Source organism: Oncorhynchus nerka, linkage group LG4, assembly GCF_034236695.1.
Source record: "Oncorhynchus nerka isolate Pitt River linkage group LG4, Oner_Uvic_2.0, whole genome shotgun sequence".
NCBI lineage: Eukaryota > Metazoa > Chordata > Actinopteri > Salmoniformes > Salmonidae > Oncorhynchus > Oncorhynchus nerka.
Genome location: NC_088399.1, coordinates 81,741,613 through 81,763,498, shown reverse-complemented (window position 1 = coordinate 81,763,498; position 21,886 = coordinate 81,741,613). Strand labels below are relative to the sequence as shown.

Sequence of the window (21,886 nt, the reverse complement as noted above, 5' to 3'; positions counted from 1 at the left end):
TATCTGAAAATGAATATATAGCGAATTGTAATGAAACTTTTCACTTCTATAATAGAATATAACTAATACATAGGCAAGCTATTTGACATTTTATTGTTTTACAAAGTGGGATTAAAATGTATTTAATTATCATTTTTTGGCAACAATCTACACAAAATACTCTGTAATGTCAAAGTGGAAGATATTTATATTTTTAAATAAATAAATTCATAAATAAAATATTGTTGTTGCATAAGTATTTAACCCATTTCTTTAGGCAACCCTAAATTAGTTCAGGATTGAAATTTGGCCAAACAAATCACATAATAAATGACATGGACACACAGTGTGTAAAATAATAGGGGTTGACATGATTTTTGACCATTATTGACCCTTCCTCTGTTCCCCATACAACATCTGTAAGGTCCCTCAGTCAAGTATTGTATTTCAAGCACAGATTCAACTACAAAAACCAAGGAGCTTTTCGAAAGCCTTATAAAGAAGGGCAGTGATTGGTAGTTGGGTACAATAACAAATCAGACATTGAATATCTCTTTCAGCATGGTCAATAATTATGCTGTGGATTATGTACTTAACCACCCAGACACATCAAAGATACAGTCGTCCTTCTGAACTGAGCTGCAGGACAGGGAGGAACCTGCTCAGGGATGTTACCATGAGGCCATTGGTGACTTTAAAACAGCTACAGAGTTAAATGTCTGTGATGGTAGAAAACTGAGGATGGATCAACAACATTGTAGTGACTCCACAATAATTACCTAAGTGACACAGTGAAAATAACAATACAAATATACAGAATAAAAATATTCCCAAACGTGCATCTTGTATGCAACAAGGCACTAAAGTAATACTGCAAAAAACCACGGCAAAGGAATACACTTTTTGGACAAAATGCAAAGCGTTATGTTTGGGGCAAATCCAACACATTTTTAAAATGTTTTTATTTAACCTTTATTTAACTAGGCAAGTCAGTTCACAGCTCTAGCAGTGAGCTCTCACACTCAGCAAGAGAGGCCGGGCAAAGCTTGTGTCCCAATTGGCACCCTATATAGTGCGCTACTTTTGACCAGAACCTATAGACAGGCAATAGGGCTCTAGTCAAATGTAGGGAATAGGGTGCCATTTGGGACAAAAACAGAGAGTGTTTCTGGGGAATGACATCATCCAACATTACTATTGCTCTCGGTTATGCAATATTTCTTTAAGAGAAGTAGTTTCTTTTTTCTGTTCCATTCACCAATGAAAAAATTGAGTACATTTAAAGAGTGCCAACGATGAGGTCATGTAGCTGTCTATGCCAGTTTTGCCAGCCACACAGACACACACACTCTCTCCCTTTTTCCTCTCTCGCACACACGCACACGCACACGCACACACACACACACACACACACACACACACACACACACACACACACACACACACACACACACACACACACACACACACACACACACACACACACTCAGAAGCAACAGTATAAGAGTCCTGTGGTTGTGTTTACTACATAGAAACCCTGTAACACTGGTTCTAAGGATTCCGTCACAGTTCTATACTGGTACATTACTCCAACAGGTGGATATTTCTGTGTGGCTGATCACCCTGAAACCATGCCGTACTGTACTCTACCTCATGTGACAGAGTCAAACAGATATCCATCACTGTTTCACACATACGTCCCAAATGGCAACCTATTCCCTTTATAGTGCACTACTCTGGTCATAAATGATGTAGTGCACTTTATAAGGAAAAGGGTGCCATTTGGGATGCATACATTCCCTCACTGAAGGCCTCACTATTTAACTTATTTAACTTGCAGAGTTATTGAATTCTAGAAAGGAGCTAACTTGACCTACTTTCAGTAAAGCTAACCTAGATGCTATACAATGAATAAACCCACAAGTCTCATTCTCTAATCTGCTGAGACATTTGTCAAGCTAAACAACCACATGTTTAAAAGACATCAACTTTAGAAAACACTATTTCTATATATTTGTCCCAATATCAAATCAAATCAAATGTATTTATATAGCCCTTCGTACATCAGCTGATATCTCAAAGTGCTGTACAGAAACCCAGCCTAAAACCCCAAACAGCAAGCAATGCAGGTGTAGAAGCACCAATATAAAGTCCAGAAACGAGTCATTCAATTCATTATAACATTCCTAGACAAGCGACAGTTGTACGTTGGCCATCAAAGTCCTCAGGTCAAAACAGGTATAGATATGATTCCATAGAGAGGAAGAGAGTGTTAGAACACATAGACCAACCAGCCCCAGGCTGTGGGTCAGATGTTAGCCCGAGACCTTTCTGGTTCAGAAACATGACACCATATAGTCCCCAAGCACAGGGTCAGCACGTGAGGCCATTTCCTGTGTGTGTTGTGCATATGTGAGGCTGGGGAGTCTCTTGGAGAGTCTAGTGCCTGTTTAAAGTTGTAGATTGTGAAGTGTTTTGTGAAGTGTTTTGTGTTCTGGATTTTACTTAGAGCAAATTCTTCAAGCCTTTAAAAACGAAAAAAGGTCAATACGTGAGAAAAAGGTCAAGTTAAACAGAGAATCAGAAATATATAACTTTTGAGTGAATTACAGGGATAAAGAAGGCTAGAGGGAGAACATGTAAACTGTGACTTCCTCTGGTTGGGGATAGTGTATGTAAAGGTGTAGAGTTACACTCTGTTTCCTCTCTGTTCCAGCCTAAGAGGAATGAGAATAGCCAGAGGGTGAATGGGGCCCCACAGAGAGAGAGAGAGAGAGAGAGAGAGAAGAGAGAGTGTGTCTGTGTGCGTACATATGTGTGTGTGTGTGCGTGTAAATGTGAGAAGGAAAAGGTGAGAGAGTATGCAAGAGCATAGGCAGCATGAAAAACATGACATACATAAGAGGTGAGTAGCTGTTCCATGTTTGTATTGGAAGAAAAAGTTCAGGATAACAAGCCCAAACAACAGCTCCTCTAATCTCTGTCATCATAGAGAACCATGCAGAAACATGAACATCATGTGAAAGAAGAAAGAGCCTTCCAATTGGTCGGGACCATGAAAGAGTATTCTGATTGGTCAGTACCTGAGGTGAAGAGCAGGAAGAGTTGTGGGTGGGACCTTGGATGCTCATCATACTGGATCCCATAGACATCTGTCTTTCCATCTGAGGAACATAACAAATTACTTGTTATTTCTACACAATTTAACCTTGAAAACAAGTCAAATCTATTGAAATCTATACAGCCTGTAAATGCTTCCCGTTTCAATCAGTTCCAAAGGATATTTAGTAAATCATTACAATGTAATACTGGGACTTGGAAATAGCAATGTAACAAGCAAGAGGTATTTCTCAAGTATAGGCTCCTTAAAGAAGGCCAGTGTAAGTAACGTTGTATGTACTCACAGACATGTGCTGGGCAGATGCTCCCTGCATGGCTGGGTCTGGCAGGGTGCCAGGCATGGAGGCGGCCAGGGGCTGTCTCTGTCTGTTGTTCCTCAGGTGCAGTAGGGAGGAGAGGGGCCCAGGGACAGGTCTGAGATCAGTGGGAGAAAGAAATACTCAGACGTCAGAGAACCTCAGTAAACAGCCTCTACACTGGTCTCAGATCAGGGACAGAGAAAATAGAGAGAAACATGGGAGAGTGGAGAGGTTGAGGGAGAGAGAAGAAAGCGATTGAGATGTAAAGCGAGAAAGTTTGATGTAGCTGAGAAAGAGATGGAAAGTACGGTGAGATAAAGCGATAGAAAGAGAGGAGGTTCAATTAAAGTGATAGAGTGATAGAGTGATAGAGTGAGACAGAGACAGAAAGATGGAAAGTAGAGGGGGAAAGTAATAGATTGAGCAGAGGGAGAGACATACGCCACAGAAGGGGCTGGGGTGCGATGTGATGATGTAATGCTTTTGGCCCTCAGCCAATCAGACTGCGTGGTCCTCCCTCGCTGCGCTGAGGTCATCCCTGGTGATGTCACCACTGACTCTTTAGCAAGCAGCGAAATAAACGTGCAAAAAGAAAAGAAAGAACCGAACCAAAACAACGCCTCCTAACGTAACCATAACAGTCCGCCCGGGCCAACAGCCAGACACTCGGAGATGGGGTCGTCGTAGAAACCAGTGGTAAACACAGGGAGAAACAGTCAGATCCCCGGAATCCAACACAGATCACCTCATTGCTAGCTCGGCCTGGGCTACAGAGCAAGACGTTGTCTGACTTTAACTGGCCATGTGATATGGTCCCTTCCCTTCCTTAGTCAATGTACTCTAATAGGCAGTACTATGTTGTAATCAACTGGACTGTACTACTCAACTGTACTATGCTGTGTTGTGCTCTGCTGTAGCTAAGCCCACTCTAACTCTTCTGAAGGGCTCATAGAACTTCTGTTACTTCTGAAACTCTAGGTTTGTGTCCCAAATGGCACCCTATTCCCTATATAGTGCACTACTTTTGACCAGAGCTCTATGGGCCCTGGTTAAATGGAATATGGTGCCATTAGGGACTGAGAATAGACCTCTAGCAGCAGTGTCTTGAAGTTCTGAAACATTTATTCTGAATCAATCAATGAACGTCACCGATTGGCCAGAGAGAGAATGTAAGGGCTCATAAAGGTCTGTTAGAAGGTATCCATAACACACCATCTTTCCAGCACATGGACTGACTAGATAGCTCAACTCGCTGCCTCACACACCAGAGATACATGTAGCTACCTAGCTCTAGTTAGTAGCTGTGTGTGTGACAGGTTTCACAAAGCAGGGCCAGATGTCTGGAGTTGAGAGGAAAGACAGAGCCATGCCTAATCTCCATGCGCTGTAGTGTGATAACCACAGCCATGTAACCCACACCACCACCACACTGCCCGGGGCCCGGGCTGAAGCAGGGTCTGGAGTTGGTCGGGGTTGGGCCCGGGCTGAAGCAGGGGCTGGAGTTGGTCGGGGTTGGGCCCGGGCTGAAGCAGGGGCTGGAGTTGGTCGGGGTTGGGCCCGGGCTGAAGCAGGGTCTGGAGTTGGTCGGGGTTGGGCCCGGGACTGAAACAGGGGCTGGTGATGGTTGGGGTTGGGGCCGGGCTGAAACAGGGGCTGGTGTTGGTCGGGGTTGGGCCCGGGCTGAAGCAGGGGCTGGAGTTGGTCAGGGTTGGGGCCGGGACTGAAACAGGGGCTGGTATTGGTCGGGGTTGGGGCCGGGACTGAAACAGGGGCTGGTGTTGGTCGGGGTTGGGGCCGGGGCGGGACTGAAACAGGCTGGTGTTGGTCGGGGTTGGGGCCGGGCCTGAAACAGGGGCTGGTGTTGGTTGGGGTTGGGGCCGGGACTGAAACAGGGGCTGGTGTTGGTTGGGGTTGGGGCCGGGCCGGGACTGAAACGGGCTGGTGTTGGTCGGGGTTGGGGCCGGGACTGAAACAGGGGCTGGTGTTGGTCGGGGTTGGGGCCGGGCCGGGGCAGGGACTGAAACAGGCTGGTGTTGGTCGGGGTTGGGGCCGGGACTGAAACAGGGGCTGGTGTTGGTTGGGGTTGGGGCCGGGGCCGGGGCTGAAACGGGGGCTGGTGTTGGTCGGGGTTGGGGCCGGGACTGAAACAGGGGCTGGTGTTGGTCGGGGTTGGGGCCGGGACTGAAACAGGGGCTGGTGTTGGTTGGGGTTGGGGCCGGGCCGGGGCCGGGACTGAAACGGGGCTGGTGTTGGTCGGGGTTGGGGCCGGGACTGAAACGGGGGCTGGTGTTGGTCGGGGTTGGGGCCGGGACTGAAACAGGGGCTGGTGTTGGTCGGGGTTGGGGCCGGGACTGAAACAGGGGCTGGTGTTGGTCGGGGTTGGGACCGGGACTGAAACAGGGGCTGGTGTTGGTTGGGGTTGGGGCCGGGACTGAAACAGGGGCTGGTGTTGGTCGGGGTTGGGGCCGGGACTGAAACAGGGGCTGGTGTTGGTCGGGGTTGGGGCCGGGACTGAAACAGGGGCTGGTGTTGGTCGGAGTTGGGGCCGGGACTGAAACAGGGGCTGGTGTTGGTTGGGGCCGGGACTGAAACAGGGGCTGGTGTTGGTCGGGGTTGGGGCCGGGACTGAAACAGGGGCTGGTGTTGGTTGGGGCCGGGACTGAAACAGGGGCTGGTGTTGGTTGGGGCTGGGACTGAAACAGGGGCTGGTGTTGGTTGGGGCCGGGACTGAAACAGGGGCTGGTGTTGGTCGGGGTTGGGGCCGGGACTGAAACAGGGGCTGGTGTTGGTTGGGGTTGGGGCCGGGACTGAAACAGGGGCTGGTGTTGGTTGGGGCCGGGACTAGAGCTTGAACCAGATGACTGGTTTGTGTCAACGGCCGAGGGAGAGATGGCGGGTGAGGGGAAATATGGGGAGAGATGGAGAGAAAGAAAGAGATGCAAAGGGAAAGAGAATGACAGAAAAAGGGATGGAGGTTGAATGGGACCAATGGTGTATTTTAATAGCCAGTAGCCTCTCTCTTTCTCTCTCTCTCTCTCTCTCTCTCTCTCTCTCTCTCTCTCTCTCTCTCTCTCTCTCAATTGTTTTCCCTCTTCCCCATCCCCCCTCTCTCTCACTCTCTCTAATTCGTTAAGGCCTAATAAATTAGACTGTCTGGGGAATGACAGCCTGCTACAGACAGAATGAGTTATGGTTAGGACAGCAGAGGGGGAGGGGTGAGAGGTACAGGGAGGGAGGGAGAGAGAGGGGTGAAAGGTAGAGGTAGAGGATAGTAACATGTTGACAAGATGTGTGTGTTTGGTGTGTAATTGTGTGTGTGTGTCTGAGTCTTTGTCTCTGTGTGCTTACCCTGAGTGTGTGAGCATGGAGTGGGCCTGGGTGATGACTGAGTTGGACTGGGCAGAGGGCAGTGCTTGCTGTCCAGCCATGCTGCAGCTTAGACCCCTCATACCACCATGGGACTGTGGTTGGTGTTGGGAGTGGGGCTGGGGCTGGTTCACACATGATGATCCATTCTGAGGGAGACTCTGAGTCTGAGAGACAAGGAAGAGAAGACTCGTTTTAATATGTATTCTGTTGTTGTTTGAATGAATACACACGTCTACATACCAATTTTACATCTTGGAGTGGGTGGCATTGTGTGAGTGTGTGTTGTGGGTCTGCGGCAAAGTGTGTGTGTGCGTGAATGCGTGTGTGTGCGCGCATCTGTGTGTGTCTGTCCGTTAGGTGTCAATCTGTCTGGATGCTTACCCTGCCAATAAGAACGTGATCACCTGGTGTCTCTTACCTGCTGCAGGTCAAATATCTAAACCTGCCTGAATGTCTGTGTGTGTCTGTCCGTTAGGTGTCAATCTGTCTGGATGCTTACCCTGCCAATAAGAACGTGATCACCTGGTGTCTCTTACCTGCTGCAGGTCAAATATCTAAACCTGCCTGAATGTCTGTCTGACTCTCACCCACCTTTCACTCAATACTTTCCCATCAGTCAAAATACCTGCCAACCTGGCAGTGGTGTAAAGTACTTAAGTAAAAATACTTTTAAGTTCTACTTAAGTCGTGTTTTGGGGTATCTGTACTTTCCATCACTATTTATATTTTTGACAACATTTACTTTTACCTCACTACATTCCTTAAGAAAATAATGTACTTTTAACTCCGCTACATTCCTCCATACATTTTCCCTGGCACCCAAAAGTACTCGTTACATTTCGAATGTTTAGCAGAACAAGAAAATGGTCCAATTGACTCACTTATCAAGAGAACATCCCTACTGCCTCTGATCTGGCAGACTCACTAAACACACATGCTTCGTTTGAAAATGATGTCTGAGTGTTGGAGTGTACCCCTGGCTATCCGTAAATTTAAAAAACTATAAAATCGTGACGTCAGGTTTCCTTAATATTAGGAATTTGAAATGATTTATACTTTTACCTTTGATACTTAAGTATATTTTATCAATTACATTTACTTTTGATACTTAAGTATTAAGACTTTTACTCAGGGTCAGTGATGGGTACTTTTCCCATCACTGACCCTGGTGACGGTCTCCTATTTGTTTTTCTGTTCCATTTGCTAGTTTCATACAACAGCCTCGAAACCTTGCTGGCTCTTTCTGGGTATCTGTAGAGCACATTGTGACAATTGCTGATGTAAAAAGGACTTTCGAAAAATAAATATGATTTGATTTGAAACCTAGCATGCAAGACTATCAGTATGCTCTCTGGATACGGTGTTTAATGTGCTAGTACAGTAATTACTGTCATGATAAATTAGTTTTGTTAGTTCAAGTCCATAGAGATAGAAAACGCTATTGCCCAAAAGCCTGTTTTAGCATGGGCAGCGACATTGAAGACTTTCACCATTTTGAAGTAGTCAACTGGGTGGGACTTCCTATGGGTTAAGGAAGGATCACATAATTCCATCCAGCTCACCAGGAGCCAATGAATTATACTCTTGAGCAAACATTCCATTACTGCAGGTATATCGCCAACCTTGGCTTTATACCAGTTCAAACAACCCACTCTAGGTGGCAGTGTGCACCCTTTAAGTTTGTTTGCCAACTCATAGAAGTAGTAGAAGTGGAGATGGCCTTCAATGGCACTGGCCGTGCTCTCACAAATGCCATAATTGGACAGATACAATGATGCAATGTCTATGCTAGTCGGAAATAGGAAGTCGGAAATAGGAAACTAGTCGGAAATAGGAAACTCCGATGTCGGAAACATTGAACTGCTTTTAGTTATACACGTGCTGCGTTCAACGATTCAGAAAGTCTGACATTTTGGAGTTTCCTAGTTCCAACTAGCATATGTTCAAGTCTCATCCGCTTGCTCTATATGTCTGAGATTTCATGGGAAATGTAGTTTTTTTCGTGTGTAACCTGTTTAATGTTCTGCTCTTCCTGTGCCTGGCGGAACTCCTGTTCGATCTCATTGAAGAGACCCACCTCCTCACAGTTACGCAGGAAACGGGTCGGCGTTGGGGTCTGGTCTGATCACACATAGCACAGAGAGAGCAAACAGACGTTAAGCATCAAACAGATATCATAACAACCATGATATTGCTACATTTACATTGTAGTCATTTATCCTGAGCGACTCACAGGAGCAAATTAGGGTTGAGTGCCTCGCTCAAGGGCACATCAACAGATTTTTCACCTAGTTGGTCCAGGGATTCTGGCCCAATGCTCTTAACCACTAGGCATATGGAAGTACACAGATAGGTTTTGGTTGTGGCAGAGACCGATCTAAACCAGCACCTCAGGCAGTTTACATCTGGCATGGTTTCAACATCACTGGAACTACGTTCAACTTGTTTTGTGTAGCCTTCCCTACACCACCATGACAGCCTTCCCAGCCACAGGCCCAGGAGCAGATCACGAGGCTTTAGGGTGATGGTTCCCCTAGCCACTGATTTTGGGTCAGTTTTGCATCTTCCTCACTAATGGCTAAGGTTAGGATTGGGGGTGGGGAAGCTGATCCTATATCTGTACTTAGGGGAAACTTCACCCAAGAGCGATCACCATAGTAACCAAGATAAGATCAGACAGAGACTGATTCTCTCACCTATAATCTAAACTATCAGGGTTGAAAGGTCGCGAGGTCAGGAATCAAGAGTCACAAGCTCGGCACTCCTTTGTTTTGACAGGAGATTTCCTCCAGGAGGGCTGAGTGTCTACAGGCCCCTGCAGGATAGAACCTGACTGGTGTGGGTCAAAGGTCAACAGAGATGTTTAAGCCCAGAGAGACAGACATCCGTTGCCACGGTAACAGACCGACAGGGTCTTCGTCTGGCCTGCACGATTGAGAGTGTGTTTTTGTCTGAGGCTGAGCCTTGGCCACCAGTAATCTAGTCTGCTGTGGATCGACTGTTCTCTTCTCGTCTCTGTATGTGCTGCAAATACTATAGTATCTTACCACTACTGGTTATCAATACAAGTCATCAGTATACTGTACTGTTCTCTACTTCATCGTTTTTTCTTCAACCACAGAATGTCAGACGCGCATGCAAAGACGTAAACACACACACACACACACACACACACACACACACACACACAGACGAACATGAATACACATGCTCACACACACATGCATACACACACACACATGGTCATATACACACGGACACACAGGCCTGAACCAGACAACACTACGCTTGAGTGACAGACAGTTGGTCAGAGAGGTGAAGGGGGGAGGGAGGGGGAGGGAGAAGACTTATCAGAACACTTGTATTCTACCGATCGGAAGGGACGAGAAATATTATCATACCAGTCAGACACACAAACTCTACACTAAAAAATCCTGACAGACTGAGAACATTAGTGAAACACAAATAAAGAACTCTGGGTAATAAGTTAATAAGGGTGAAACATGGGGACGGAGAACGAGAGAACGAAAGAGTCAGGGTGAAACAGAAAAGGAAAAAGAGGGAATCTATGGCATTGGAGGTTATCCTTGACTGGAAACAGAATAGAAATAATCATCATTACAAAGCTAATGTCCTCTCTATGCTGTCTACATCTATACATGTTCTTCTCACCTGCGAGGGGATCAGCCTTGGTGGAGGAGAACTTGAGGGTCATCTCATGCTTGTGTCTGTGGATCATCAGGTGGTCTTCTGTTTGGAACCACTGTATGGGGCGAAGAGCGAGAGAGATCAACTTAGGATGCTCACTAAAACATTGATTTATGGAATGACTTGTTAAGTGGCATAGATTTATCAAATCTGACTTATGATAAAATAAGATTATTAGATATCAAATCATCATGCAGTGAGGAGATTGTTTACGAGAGGTCCACACACACACCTGTGAGCAGCCAGGAGCGCTGCACCTATATGGCCGGTCCTGTTCATCATTCATCTCTATTACAAACCTACAGTCAGAAAGACAAGAGGAGAGACAAACACACAGTCAGAGAGACAAGAGGAGAGACAACCCCACAGTCAGAGAGACAAACACACAGTCAGAGAGACAAGAGGAGAGACAACCCCACAGTCAGAGAGACAAACACACAGTCAGAGAGACAAGAGGAGAGACAACCCCACAGTCAGAGAGACAAGAGGAGAGACAACCCCACAGTCAGAGAGACAAACACACAGTCAGAGAGACAAGAGGAGAGACAACCCCACAGTCAGAGAGACAAACACACAGTCAGAGAGACAAGAGGAGAGACAACCCCACAGTCAGAGAGACAAACACACAGTCAGAGAGACAAGAGGAGAGACAACCCCACAGTCAGAGAGACAAACACACAGTCAGAGAGACAAGAGGAGAGACAACCCCACAGTCAGAGAGACAAACACACAGTCAGAGAGACAAGAGGAGAGACAAACACACAGTCAGAGAGACAAGAGGAGAGACAACCCCACAGTCAGAGAGACAACAGGAGAGACAACCCCACAGTCAGAGAGACAAGAGGAGAGACAACCCCACAGTCAGAGAGACAAACACACAGTCAGAGAGACAAACACACAGTCAGAGAGACAAGAGGAGAGACAAACCCAAAGTCAGAGAGACAAGAGGAGAGACAAAAACACAGTCAGAGAGACAAGAGGAGAGACAAACACACAGTCAGAGAGACAAGAGGAGAGACAAACCCACAGTCAGAAAGACAAGAGGAGAGACAAACACACAGTCAGAGAGACAAGAGGAGAGACAACCCCACAGTCAGAGAGACAAACACACAGTCAGAAAGACAAGAGGAGAGACAAACACACAGTCAGAGAGACAAGAGGAGAGACAACCCCACAGTCAGAGAGACAAACACACAGTCAGAAAGACAAGAGGAGAGACAAACACACAGTCAGAGAGACAAGAGGAGAGACAACCCCACAGTCAGAGAGACAAACCTACAGTCAGAAAGACAAGAGGAGAGACAAACACACAGTCAGAGAGACAAGAGGAGAGACAACCCCACAGTCAGAGAGACAAACACACAGTCAGAGAGACAAGAGGAGAGACAAACACACAGTCAGAGAGACAAGAGGAGAGACAACCCCACAGTCAGAGAGACAAACACACAGTCAGAAAGACAAGAGGAGAGACAAACACACAGTCAGAGAGACAAGAGGAGAGACAACCCCACAGTCAGAGAGACAAACACATAGTCAGAGAGACAAGAGGAGAGACAAACCCAAAGTCAGAGAGACAAGAGGAGAGACAAACCCACAGTCAGAGAGACAAGAGGAGAGACAAACCCACAGTCAGAGAGACAAGAGGAGAGACAAACCCAAAGTCAGAGAGACAAGAGGAGAGGCAAACCCACAGTCAGAGAGACAAGAGGAGAGACAAACCCACAGTCAGAGAGACAAGAGGAGAGACAAACCCACAGTCAGAGAGACAAGAGGAGAGGCAAACCCACAGTCAGAGAGACAAGAGGAGAGACAACCCCACAGTCAGAGAGACAAACACATAGTCAGAGAGACAAGAGGAGAGACAAACCCAAAGTCAGAGAGACAAGAGGAGAGACAAACCCACAGTCAGAGAGACAAGAGGAGAGACAAACCCACAGTCAGAGAGACAAGAGGAGAGGCAAACCCACAGTCAGAGAGACAAGAGGAGAGACAAACACAAATGGTCAGCATTTTAAGAGTGACTTAAAGTCAGCAACAATCTGGACATCCTTTTGGTTTAAGATCAAGTCAGATCCGATCTGACATAATCAAATCGGAATAACGCTGACTATACAGTATATACAGTATACACGACTAATACAACCTGAAACCAATCCAATTCTAGCAGTAGTGGCCCATACCCACTGATGAAGGATGACTGTTGGGACGGAACCTTATCTCAAAGACAACGATCCAGTCAGGGTCACTGTGAGTGTGACACACCGTAGGGCCCTGAGTTTTTCCCAATCAGTGTGTGATAGAGAAGACTCAGGGCATCATTTTCATAGTGCAAAAGAATTGTACAAACTGCAAAAAATACCATAAACCTCATTATAATCTGCCAGCTTGATTTAATTAGAAACTTTTCTTCAACATTGTGCCTTATAAACAGACACAAATGGCTGTTAATATGTCTACTAGACCTGACTGAATGACACTCTACTCTTAGGTAGAGGTGGGCGTTATGGACAAAATTAACACTTTACTTGACACCCAGCGTCATAACACGCTAGGACATGGTCATAATCATGTCAAAATGTCATGACAGCTGACATAACTTGTCATAACACGCTAGGACATGGTCATAATCATGTCAAAATGTCATGACAGCTGACATAACTTGTCATAACACGCTAGGACATGGTCATAATCATGTCAAAATGTCATGACAGCTGACATAACTTGTCATAGGACATGGTCATAATCATGGACATGGTCATAATCATGTCAAAATGTCATGTCATAACAGCTGACATAAACCATGTCAAAATGTCATAACAGCTAGTCATAACACGACATGGTCATAATCATGTCAAAATGTCATAATCATGTCAAAATGTCATGACAGCTGACATAACTTGTCATAACACGCTAGGACATGGTCATAACCATGTCAAAATGTCATAACTTGTCATAACACTGTCATGACCCATATATTTACACCTGTTGTGACATGTATTGTGTTATTCTATGGCTGATTATGACACAATTTATGGCTGATTATGACATTATGACATCATCAGTCAAAAAGAGGGTGTCTTGTCCTGCTCCTGAAATCTGCTCCTGCCTTCATCCCAGTCATCAGAAACAGAGCATTGGGGTAGGTACATGTCTAACATCAATGTGTGTGCAATTACAATGTCATTTAATATGGTCAATTTCAGAAAATGTTATATAACATAAGCATACTGTTGACAAGTAATCTATGGTGTAATGGAATGTGTTGCCCTGTGTGGTAGGTTTTGTGGGTTTTGAAACTTATTTAGGTGTCATAACCAGCCATAAAATAATGCAATAAATGTCACAACACGTGTAAATATGTATGTCATGACAGTGTTATGACCATATTATGACAGGTTATGACACGTTATATCTGCTGTTCTGACATTAAGACATGGTTACGACCATGTCATGACGTGTTGTGACGCTGGGTGTCAGGTGTTCACCAAAAATTCATATTGCGATAAATTGCCTGAATTGATGCTTTAATAATAAATAGAAGGATAAGTTTATAACATTAATGTGCACAACTGTTCTTTAAATGATACTTTCAACTACTACTACTAGATTGATGGTTGTAGCCAATCGCCAATATTAGCAAACTTATTTCATTTCACATTTCTCTAGTATAGGCTACTTATCGTAATGATATGAACAGCACATCTCTTGACTTGAGATGTGATTCAAGTTTAAGTAGACTGTAGACCTATGCTGCCTTTCCCTTTGTTAGAGAGCACTCAAGAAGTCCCATTTCTGAACAACACAAGCATTGAGACTTGAGGAAGACTGTGAGAGATTTGAGAGTTAGGGACAGAGGCTTCATGCTAACCCCAAGCTGACCCCTACCACAGCAGTGAAATTAAGATGGGGGGGGGTTGATGGGGGTAATTATGAACTATTAGAAATGCTAGCTCTTCATTTTCCACTGAGACCAGGATCTAGTGAACTCTGACACGCCAGACATTCCTCATGGCCGTGTCGAATGCGTCCCATGGCCCAGGGCTCTGGTCAAACGTTGTGCACTATATAGGTAATAGGGTGCCATTTGGGATGCAGACAGAGGTGTGTCTGAGTCAGGACACAGATTTTCAGGAGAGCAGAACCAACTCTGTTTTTTTCCTCTGACATCATTGCATGTGTGATAGAACAGCAGCATATGTACTGCAATTTTCAACCTTGATGCTCCTCAGCTCTGCTTCATCAACAAGACAATAACATTGGCTGTGGGGCGGACAGTGGCGCTGTTTCCCCTACTGTGGATTCCACCTTTAAACATCAGTGACCATGATGACCAGCCCTGCACATGGATGCAGAATACACCGGTCGTCGTTTGGCCATAGAGGTTAGCCACCATACTTGTCATTCAGCCACATTACAGCGGTCACTAAGGCAACTATTTCCATGGTGAAATGTGTTCATCACTCCAGAGAACGTGTTTCCACTACTCCAGAGCCCAATGGTGGCAAGCTTTACACCACTCCGGCTGACGCTTGGCATTGCGCATGGTGATCTTAGGCTTGTGTGCAGCTGCTCGGCCATGGAAACCCATTTCATTAAGCTCCCAACGAACAGTTCTTGTGCTGAGGTTGGTTCCAGAGGCAGTTTGGTACTCGTTAGGCAGTGTTGCAACGAAGGACAGATGAGATTTAGGCGCTTCAGCACTCGGTGGTCCTGTTCTGTGAGCTTGTGTGGCCTACCACTTCGCATCTGAGCCATTGTTGCTTCTAGAAGTTTCCACCTCACAATAACAGCACTTACAGATGACAGGTGCAGCTCTAGCAGGGCAGAAATTTGACGAACTGACTTGTTGGAAAGGTGGCATCCTATGACGGTGCCACGTTAAAAGTCACTAAAGCTCCCGGGTGGCGCAGTGGTCTAAGGCACTGCATTGCAGTGCTAGCTGTTCCACCAGAGACTCTGGGTTCGAGTCCAGGCTCTGTCGCAGCCTGGCCGCGACCGGGAGGTTCATGGGGCGACGCATAATTGGCCTAGCGTCGTCCGGGTTAGGGAGGGTTTGTCTGGTAGGCATATCCTTGTCTCATCGTGCACCAGTGACTCCTGTGGCGGGCCGGGTGCAGTGCACGCTGACCAGGTCGCTAGGTGTACGGTGTTTCCTCCGACACATTGGTGCGGCTGGCTTCCGGGTTGGATGCGCATTGTGTCAAGAAACAGTGCAGCTTGGTTGGGTTGTGTTTCGGAGGACGCATGGCTCTCGACCTTCGTCTCTCCCGAGCCCGTACGGGAGTTGTAGCGATGAGACAAGACAGTAACTACTAACAGTTGGATACCACGAAATTGGTATCTTAAATTTATACACCTGTCAGCAACAATTGTTTGGCTGAAATAGCTGAATCCACTAATTTGAAGGGGTGTCCACATACTTTTGTATATAAAGTGTACACACACTTCACTGAGGTAGGTTTAGCCTGAGAGAGTGGGGATATTTGATTTATATTGTATTTAACCTTTATTTAACTAGGCAGTTAAGAACAAATTCTTATTTACAATGACGGCCTAGCCCTGTCAAACCTTAACCCGGACGACGCTGGGCCGATTGTGCGTCACGCTATGGGACTCCCAATCACGGCCGGGTGTGATACAGCCTGGAATCGACCCGGGTCTGTAGTGACACCTCTAGCCCTGAGATGCAGTGCCTTAGACCGCTGGAAGCCAAAGTGGTGTTTTGGTTGAGGGGGGATATATGGACACACTCACACTAATATTCAAGTTATGAGGGAGAGGAGAGAAAGGGAGGAGGAGGGGTTGAGAGATATAAAAGGTGAGTGACAGAGAGAGGATGAGGGGTATAGAGAGATTTACAGAGTGACAGAGAGAGGATGCGGGGTACAGAGAGATTTACAGAGTGACAGAGAGAGGATGAGGGGTACAGAGAGATTTACAGAGTGATAGAGAGAGGATGAGGGGTACAGAGAGATTTACAGAGTGACAGAGAGAGGATGAGGGGTACAGAGAGATTTACAGAGTGATAGAGAGAGGATGAGGGGTACAGAGAGATTTACAGAGTGACAGAGAGAGGATGAGGGGTACAGAGAGATTTACAGAGTGACAGAGAGAGGATGAGGGGTATAGAGAGATTTACAGAGTGACAGAGAGAGGATGCGGGGTACAGAGAGATTTACAGAGTGACAGAGAGAGGATGAGGGGTATAGAGAGATTTACAGAGTGACAGAGAGAGGATGAGGGGTATAGAGAGATTTACAGAGTGACAGAGAGAGGATGAGGGGTACAGAGAGATTTACAGAGTGACAGAGAGAGGATGAGGGGTACAGAGAGATTTACAGAGTGACAGAGAGAGGATGAGGGGTACAGAGAGATTTACAGAGTGACAGAGAGAGGATGAGGGGTACAGAGAGATTTACAGAGTGACAGAGAGAGGATGAGGGGTACAGAAAGATTTACAGAGTGACAGAGAGAGGATGAGGGGTACAGAGAGATTTACAGAGTGACAGAGAGAGGATGAGGGGTACAGAGAGATTTACAGAGTGACAGAGAGAGGATGAGGGGTACAGAGAGATTTACAGAGTGACAGAGAGAGGATGAGGGGTATAGAGAGATTTACACTGACTGTACAAAACATTATGAACATGATAGAGACTGACCAGGTGAATCCAGGTGACTTTTTAAAATTCACTTCAATCAGTGTAGATGAAGGGGAGGAGACAGGGTAAAGAAGGATGTTTAAGCCTTGAGACAATTGGACATGGATTGTGTTGTGTGCCATTCAGAGCGGGTATGGGCAAGAAAAAATATTTAAGTGCATCTGAACAGGGTATGGTAGTAGATGCCAGGCGCACCGGTTTGTGTCAAGAACTGCAACACTCCTGGGTTTTTCACGCTCAACAGTTTCCGTGTGTATCAAGAATGGTCCACCAACCAAAGGACATCCAGCCACCTTGACACAACTGTGGGACAAATTGGAGTCAACATGGGCCAGCATCCCTATCGAACACTTGACACCTTGTGAGTCCATACCCCAACAAATTGAGGCTCAATTCAATATAAGGAAGGTGTTCTTAATGTTTTGTACACTCCGTGTAAAAGGTGAGTGACTGACAGAGAGAGAGGAGGAGGTGTAGAGATATAAAAGGTGAGTGACTGACAGAGAGAGGAGGAGTGTAGAGATATAAAAGGTGAGTGACTGACAGAGAGGAGGAGGTGTAGAGATATAAAAGGTGAGTGACTGACAGAGAGGAGGAGGTGTAGAGATATAAAAGGTGAGTGACTGACAGAGGAGGAGGTGTAGATATATAAAAGGTGAGTGACTGACAGAGAGAGGAGGAGTGTAGAGATATAAAAGGTGAGTGACTGGCAGAGAGGAGGAGGTGTAGAGATATAAAAGGTGAGTGACTGACAGAGAGAGAGGAGGAGGTGTAGAGATATAAAAGGTGAGTGACTGACAGAGAGAGAGGAGGAGGTGTAGAGATATAAAAGGTGAGAGACAGACAGAGAGGAGGAGGGGTAGAGATATAAAAGGTGAGTGACTGACAGACAGAGAGAGATGAGGAGGTGTAGAGATATAAAAGTTGAGTGACTGAAAGAGAGAGAGGAGGAGGTGTAGAGATATAAAAGGTGAGTGACTGACAGAGAGAGGAGGTGGTGTAGAGATATAAAAGGTGAGAGACTGACAGAGAGAGGAGGTGTAGAGATATAAAAGGTGAGAGACTGGCAGAGAGGAGGAGGTGTAGAGATATAAAAGGTGAGTGACTGACAGAGAGAGGGAGGAGGTGTAGAGATATTAGGTGAGTGACTGACAGAGAGAGAGAGGAGGTGAGATATAAAAGGTGAGTGAATGGCAGAGAGGAGGAGGGTAGAGATATAAAAGGTGAGTGACTGACAGAGAGAGGAGGAGGTGTAGAGATATAAAAGGTGAGTGACTGACAGAGAGGAGGAGGGTAGGGATATAAAAGGTGAGTGACTGGCAGAGAGAGAGGAGGGATATAAAAGGTGAGAGACTGACAGAGAGGTGTAGAGATATAAAAGGTGAGTGACTGACAGAGAGAGAGGAGGTGTAGAGATATAAAAGGTGAGAGACTGACAGAGAGAGGAGGTGTAGAGATATAAAAGGTGAGAGACTGGCAGAGAGGAGGAGGTGTAGAGATATAAAAGGTGAGTGACTGAAAGAGAGGAGGAGGTGTAGAGATATTAGGTGAGTGACTGACAGAGAGAGATGAGGAGGTGTAGAGATATAAAAGGTGAGTGAATGGCAGAGAGGAGGGTAGAGATATAAAAGGTGAGTGACTGACAGAGAGAGGAGGAGGTGTAGAGATATAAAAGGTGAGTGACTGACAGAGAGAGGAGGAGGGTAGATATATAAAAGGTGAGTGACTGACAGAGAGAGGAGGAGGTGTAGAGATATAAAAGGTGAGTGACTGACAGAGAGAGGAGGAGGGTAGAGATATAAAAGGTGAGTGACTGACAGAGAGAGGAGGAGGTGTAGAGATATAAAAGGTGAGTGACTGGCAGAGAGAGAGGAGGAGGTGTAGAGATATAAAAGGTGAGTGACTGACAGAGAGGAGGAGGTGTAGAGATATAAAAGGTGAGTGACTGACAGAGAGGAGGAGGTGTAGAGATATAAAAGGTGAGTGACTGACAGACAGGAGGAGGTGTAGAGATATAAAAGGTGAGTGACTGACAGACAGGAGGAGGTGTAGAGATATAAAAGGTGAGTGACTGACAGACAGGAGGAGGTGTAGAGATATAAAAGGTGAGTGACTGACAGAGAGGAGGAGGTGTAGAGATATAAAAGGTGAGTGACTGACAGAGAGGAGGAGGTGTAGAGAAATAAAAGGTGAGTGACTGACAGAGAGGAGGAGGTGTAGAGATATAAAAGGTGAGTGACTGACAGAGAGGAGGAGGTGTAGAGATATAAAAGGTGAGTGACTGACAGAGGAGGAGGTGTAGAGATATAAAAGGTGAGTGACTGACAGAGAGAGGAGGAGTGTAGAGATATAAAAGGTGAGTGACTGGCAGAGAGGAGGAGGTGTAGAGATATAAAAGGTGAGTGACTGACAGAGAGAGAGGAGGAGGTGTAGAGATATAAAAGGTGAGTGACTGACAGAGAGAGAGGAGGAGGTGTAGAGATATAAAAGGTGAGTGACTGACAGAGAGAGGAGGTGGTGTAGAGATATAAAAGGTGAGAGACTGACAGAGAGAGGAGGTGTAGAGATATAAAAGGTGAGAGACTGGCAGAGAGGAGGAGGTGTAGAGATATTAGGTGAGTGACTGACAGAGAGAGATGAGGAGGTGTAGAGATATAAAAGGTGAGTGAATGGCAGAGAGGAGGAGGGTAGAGATATAAAAGGTGAGTGACTGACAGAGAGAGGAGGAGGTGTAGAGATATAAAAGGTGAGTGACTGACAGAGAGGAGGAGGGTAGGGATATAAAAGGTGAGTGACTGGCAGAGAGGAGGAGGGTAGGGATATAAAAGGTGAGTGACTGACAGAGAGAGAGGAGGAGGTGTAGAGATATAAAAGGTGAGTGACTGACAGAGAGAGAGGAGGAGGTGTAGAGATATAAAAGGTGAGTGACTGACAGAGAGAGAGGAGGTGTAGAGATATAAAAGGTGAGTGACTGACAGAGAGAGGAGGAGGTGTAGAGATATAAAAGGTGAGTGACTGACAGAGAGAGAGGAGGTGTAGAGATATAAAAGGTGAGAGACTGACAGAGAGGAGGAGGTGTAGAGATATAAAAGGTGAGTGACTGACAGAGAGGAGGAGGTGTAGAGATATTAGGTGAGTGACTGACAGAGAGAGATGAGGAGGTGTAGAGATATAAAAGGTGAGTGAATGGCAGAGAGGAGGAGGGTAGAGATATAAAAGGTGAGTGACTGACAGAGAGAGAGGAGGTGTAGAGATATAAAAGGTGAGTGACTGACAGAGAGAGAGGAGGTGTAGAGATATAAAAGGTGAGTGACTGACAGAGAGGAGGAGGTAGAGATATAAAAGGTGAGTGACTGACAGAGAGGAGGGTGTAGGATATAAAAGGTATAAAAGGTGAGTGACTGACAGAGAGAGAGGAGGTGTAGAGATATAAAAGGTGAGTGACTGACAGAGAGAGGAGGAGGTGTAGAGATATAAAAGGTGAGTGACTGACAGAGAGAGAGGAGGAGGTGTAGAGATATAAAAGGTGAGTGACTGACAGAGAGAGAGGTGTAGAGGTGAGTGAGAGATATAAAAGGTGAGTGACTGACAGAGAGAGAGGAGGTGTAGAGATATAAAAGGTGAGTGACTGACAGAGAGAGAGGAGGTGTAGAGATATAAAAGGTGAGTGACTGACAGAGAGAGGAGGTGTAGAGATATAAAAGGTGAGTGACTGACAGAGAGGAGGAGGTAGAGATATAAAAGGTGAGTGACTGACAGAGAGAGGAGGAGGAGGTGAGAGATATAAAAGGTGAGTGACTGACAGAGAGAGAGGAGGAGGTGTAGAGATATAAAAGGTGAGTGACTGGCAGAGAGAGGAGGAGGTGTAGAGATATAAAAGGTGAGTGACTGACAGAGAGAGAGAGGAGGTGTAGAGATATAAAGGTGAGTGACTGAGTGACTGAGTCAGAGAGAGAGGAGGTGTAGAGATATAAAAGGTGAGTGACTGGCAGAGAGGAGGAGGTGTAGAGATATAAAAGGTGAGTGACTGACAGAGAGAGGAGGAGGTGTAGAGATATAAAAGGTGAGTGACTGACAGAGAGAGAGGAGGAGGTAGAGATATAAAAGGTGAGTGACTGACAGAGAGAGGAGGAGGGTGTGGCAGAGATATAAAAGGTGAGTGACTGACAGAGAGGAGGAGGGTAGAGATATAAAAGGTGAGTGACTGACAGAGAGAGAGGAGGAGGTGTAGAGATATAAAAGGTGAGTGACTGACAGAGAGAGAGGAGGAGGTGTAGAGATATAAAAGGTGAGTGACTGACAGAGAGAGAGGAGGTAGAGATATAAAAAGGTGAGTGACTGGCAGAGAGGAGAAGGTGTAGAGATATAAAAGGTGAGTGACTGGCAGAGAGAGATATAAAAAAGGTGAGTGACTGACAGAGAGAGGAGGAGGTGTAGAGATATAAAAGGTGAGTGACTGACAGAGAGGAGGGTAGGGATATAAAAGGTGAGTGAGAGAGGAGGGGTGGGATACTGACAGAGAGAGGAGGTGTAGGATATAAAAGGTGAGTGAGAGATATAAAAAGGTGAGAGACTGAGAGACTGACAGAGAGAGGAGGTGTAGAGATATAAAAGGTGAGTGACTGACAGAGAGGAGGAGGTGTAGAGATATTAGGTGAGTGACTGACAGAGAGAGATGAGGAGGTGTAGAGATATAAAAGGTGAGTGAATGGCAGAGAGGAGGAGGGTAGAGATATAAAAGGTGAGTGACTG

General features: G+C 46.0%; 1 protein-coding gene across 1 annotated transcript in view; it reads right to left on the bottom strand.

The window, feature by feature from the left end:
- LOC115128658 (cAMP responsive element binding protein 5b) overlaps positions 1-21,886 on the bottom strand; it is a 48,772-nt gene that overhangs the window by 6,774 nt on the left and 20,112 nt on the right. Inside the window, 6 exon segments of the mRNA XM_029658721.2 lie at positions 3,063-3,143; positions 3,384-3,513; positions 6,747-6,931; positions 8,779-8,888; positions 10,440-10,530; positions 10,708-10,774. Of these exon segments, the coding sequence (XP_029514581.2) occupies positions 3,063-3,143; positions 3,384-3,513; positions 6,747-6,931; positions 8,779-8,888; positions 10,440-10,530; positions 10,708-10,761 (651 nt within the window). The 5' untranslated portion in view covers positions 10,762-10,774.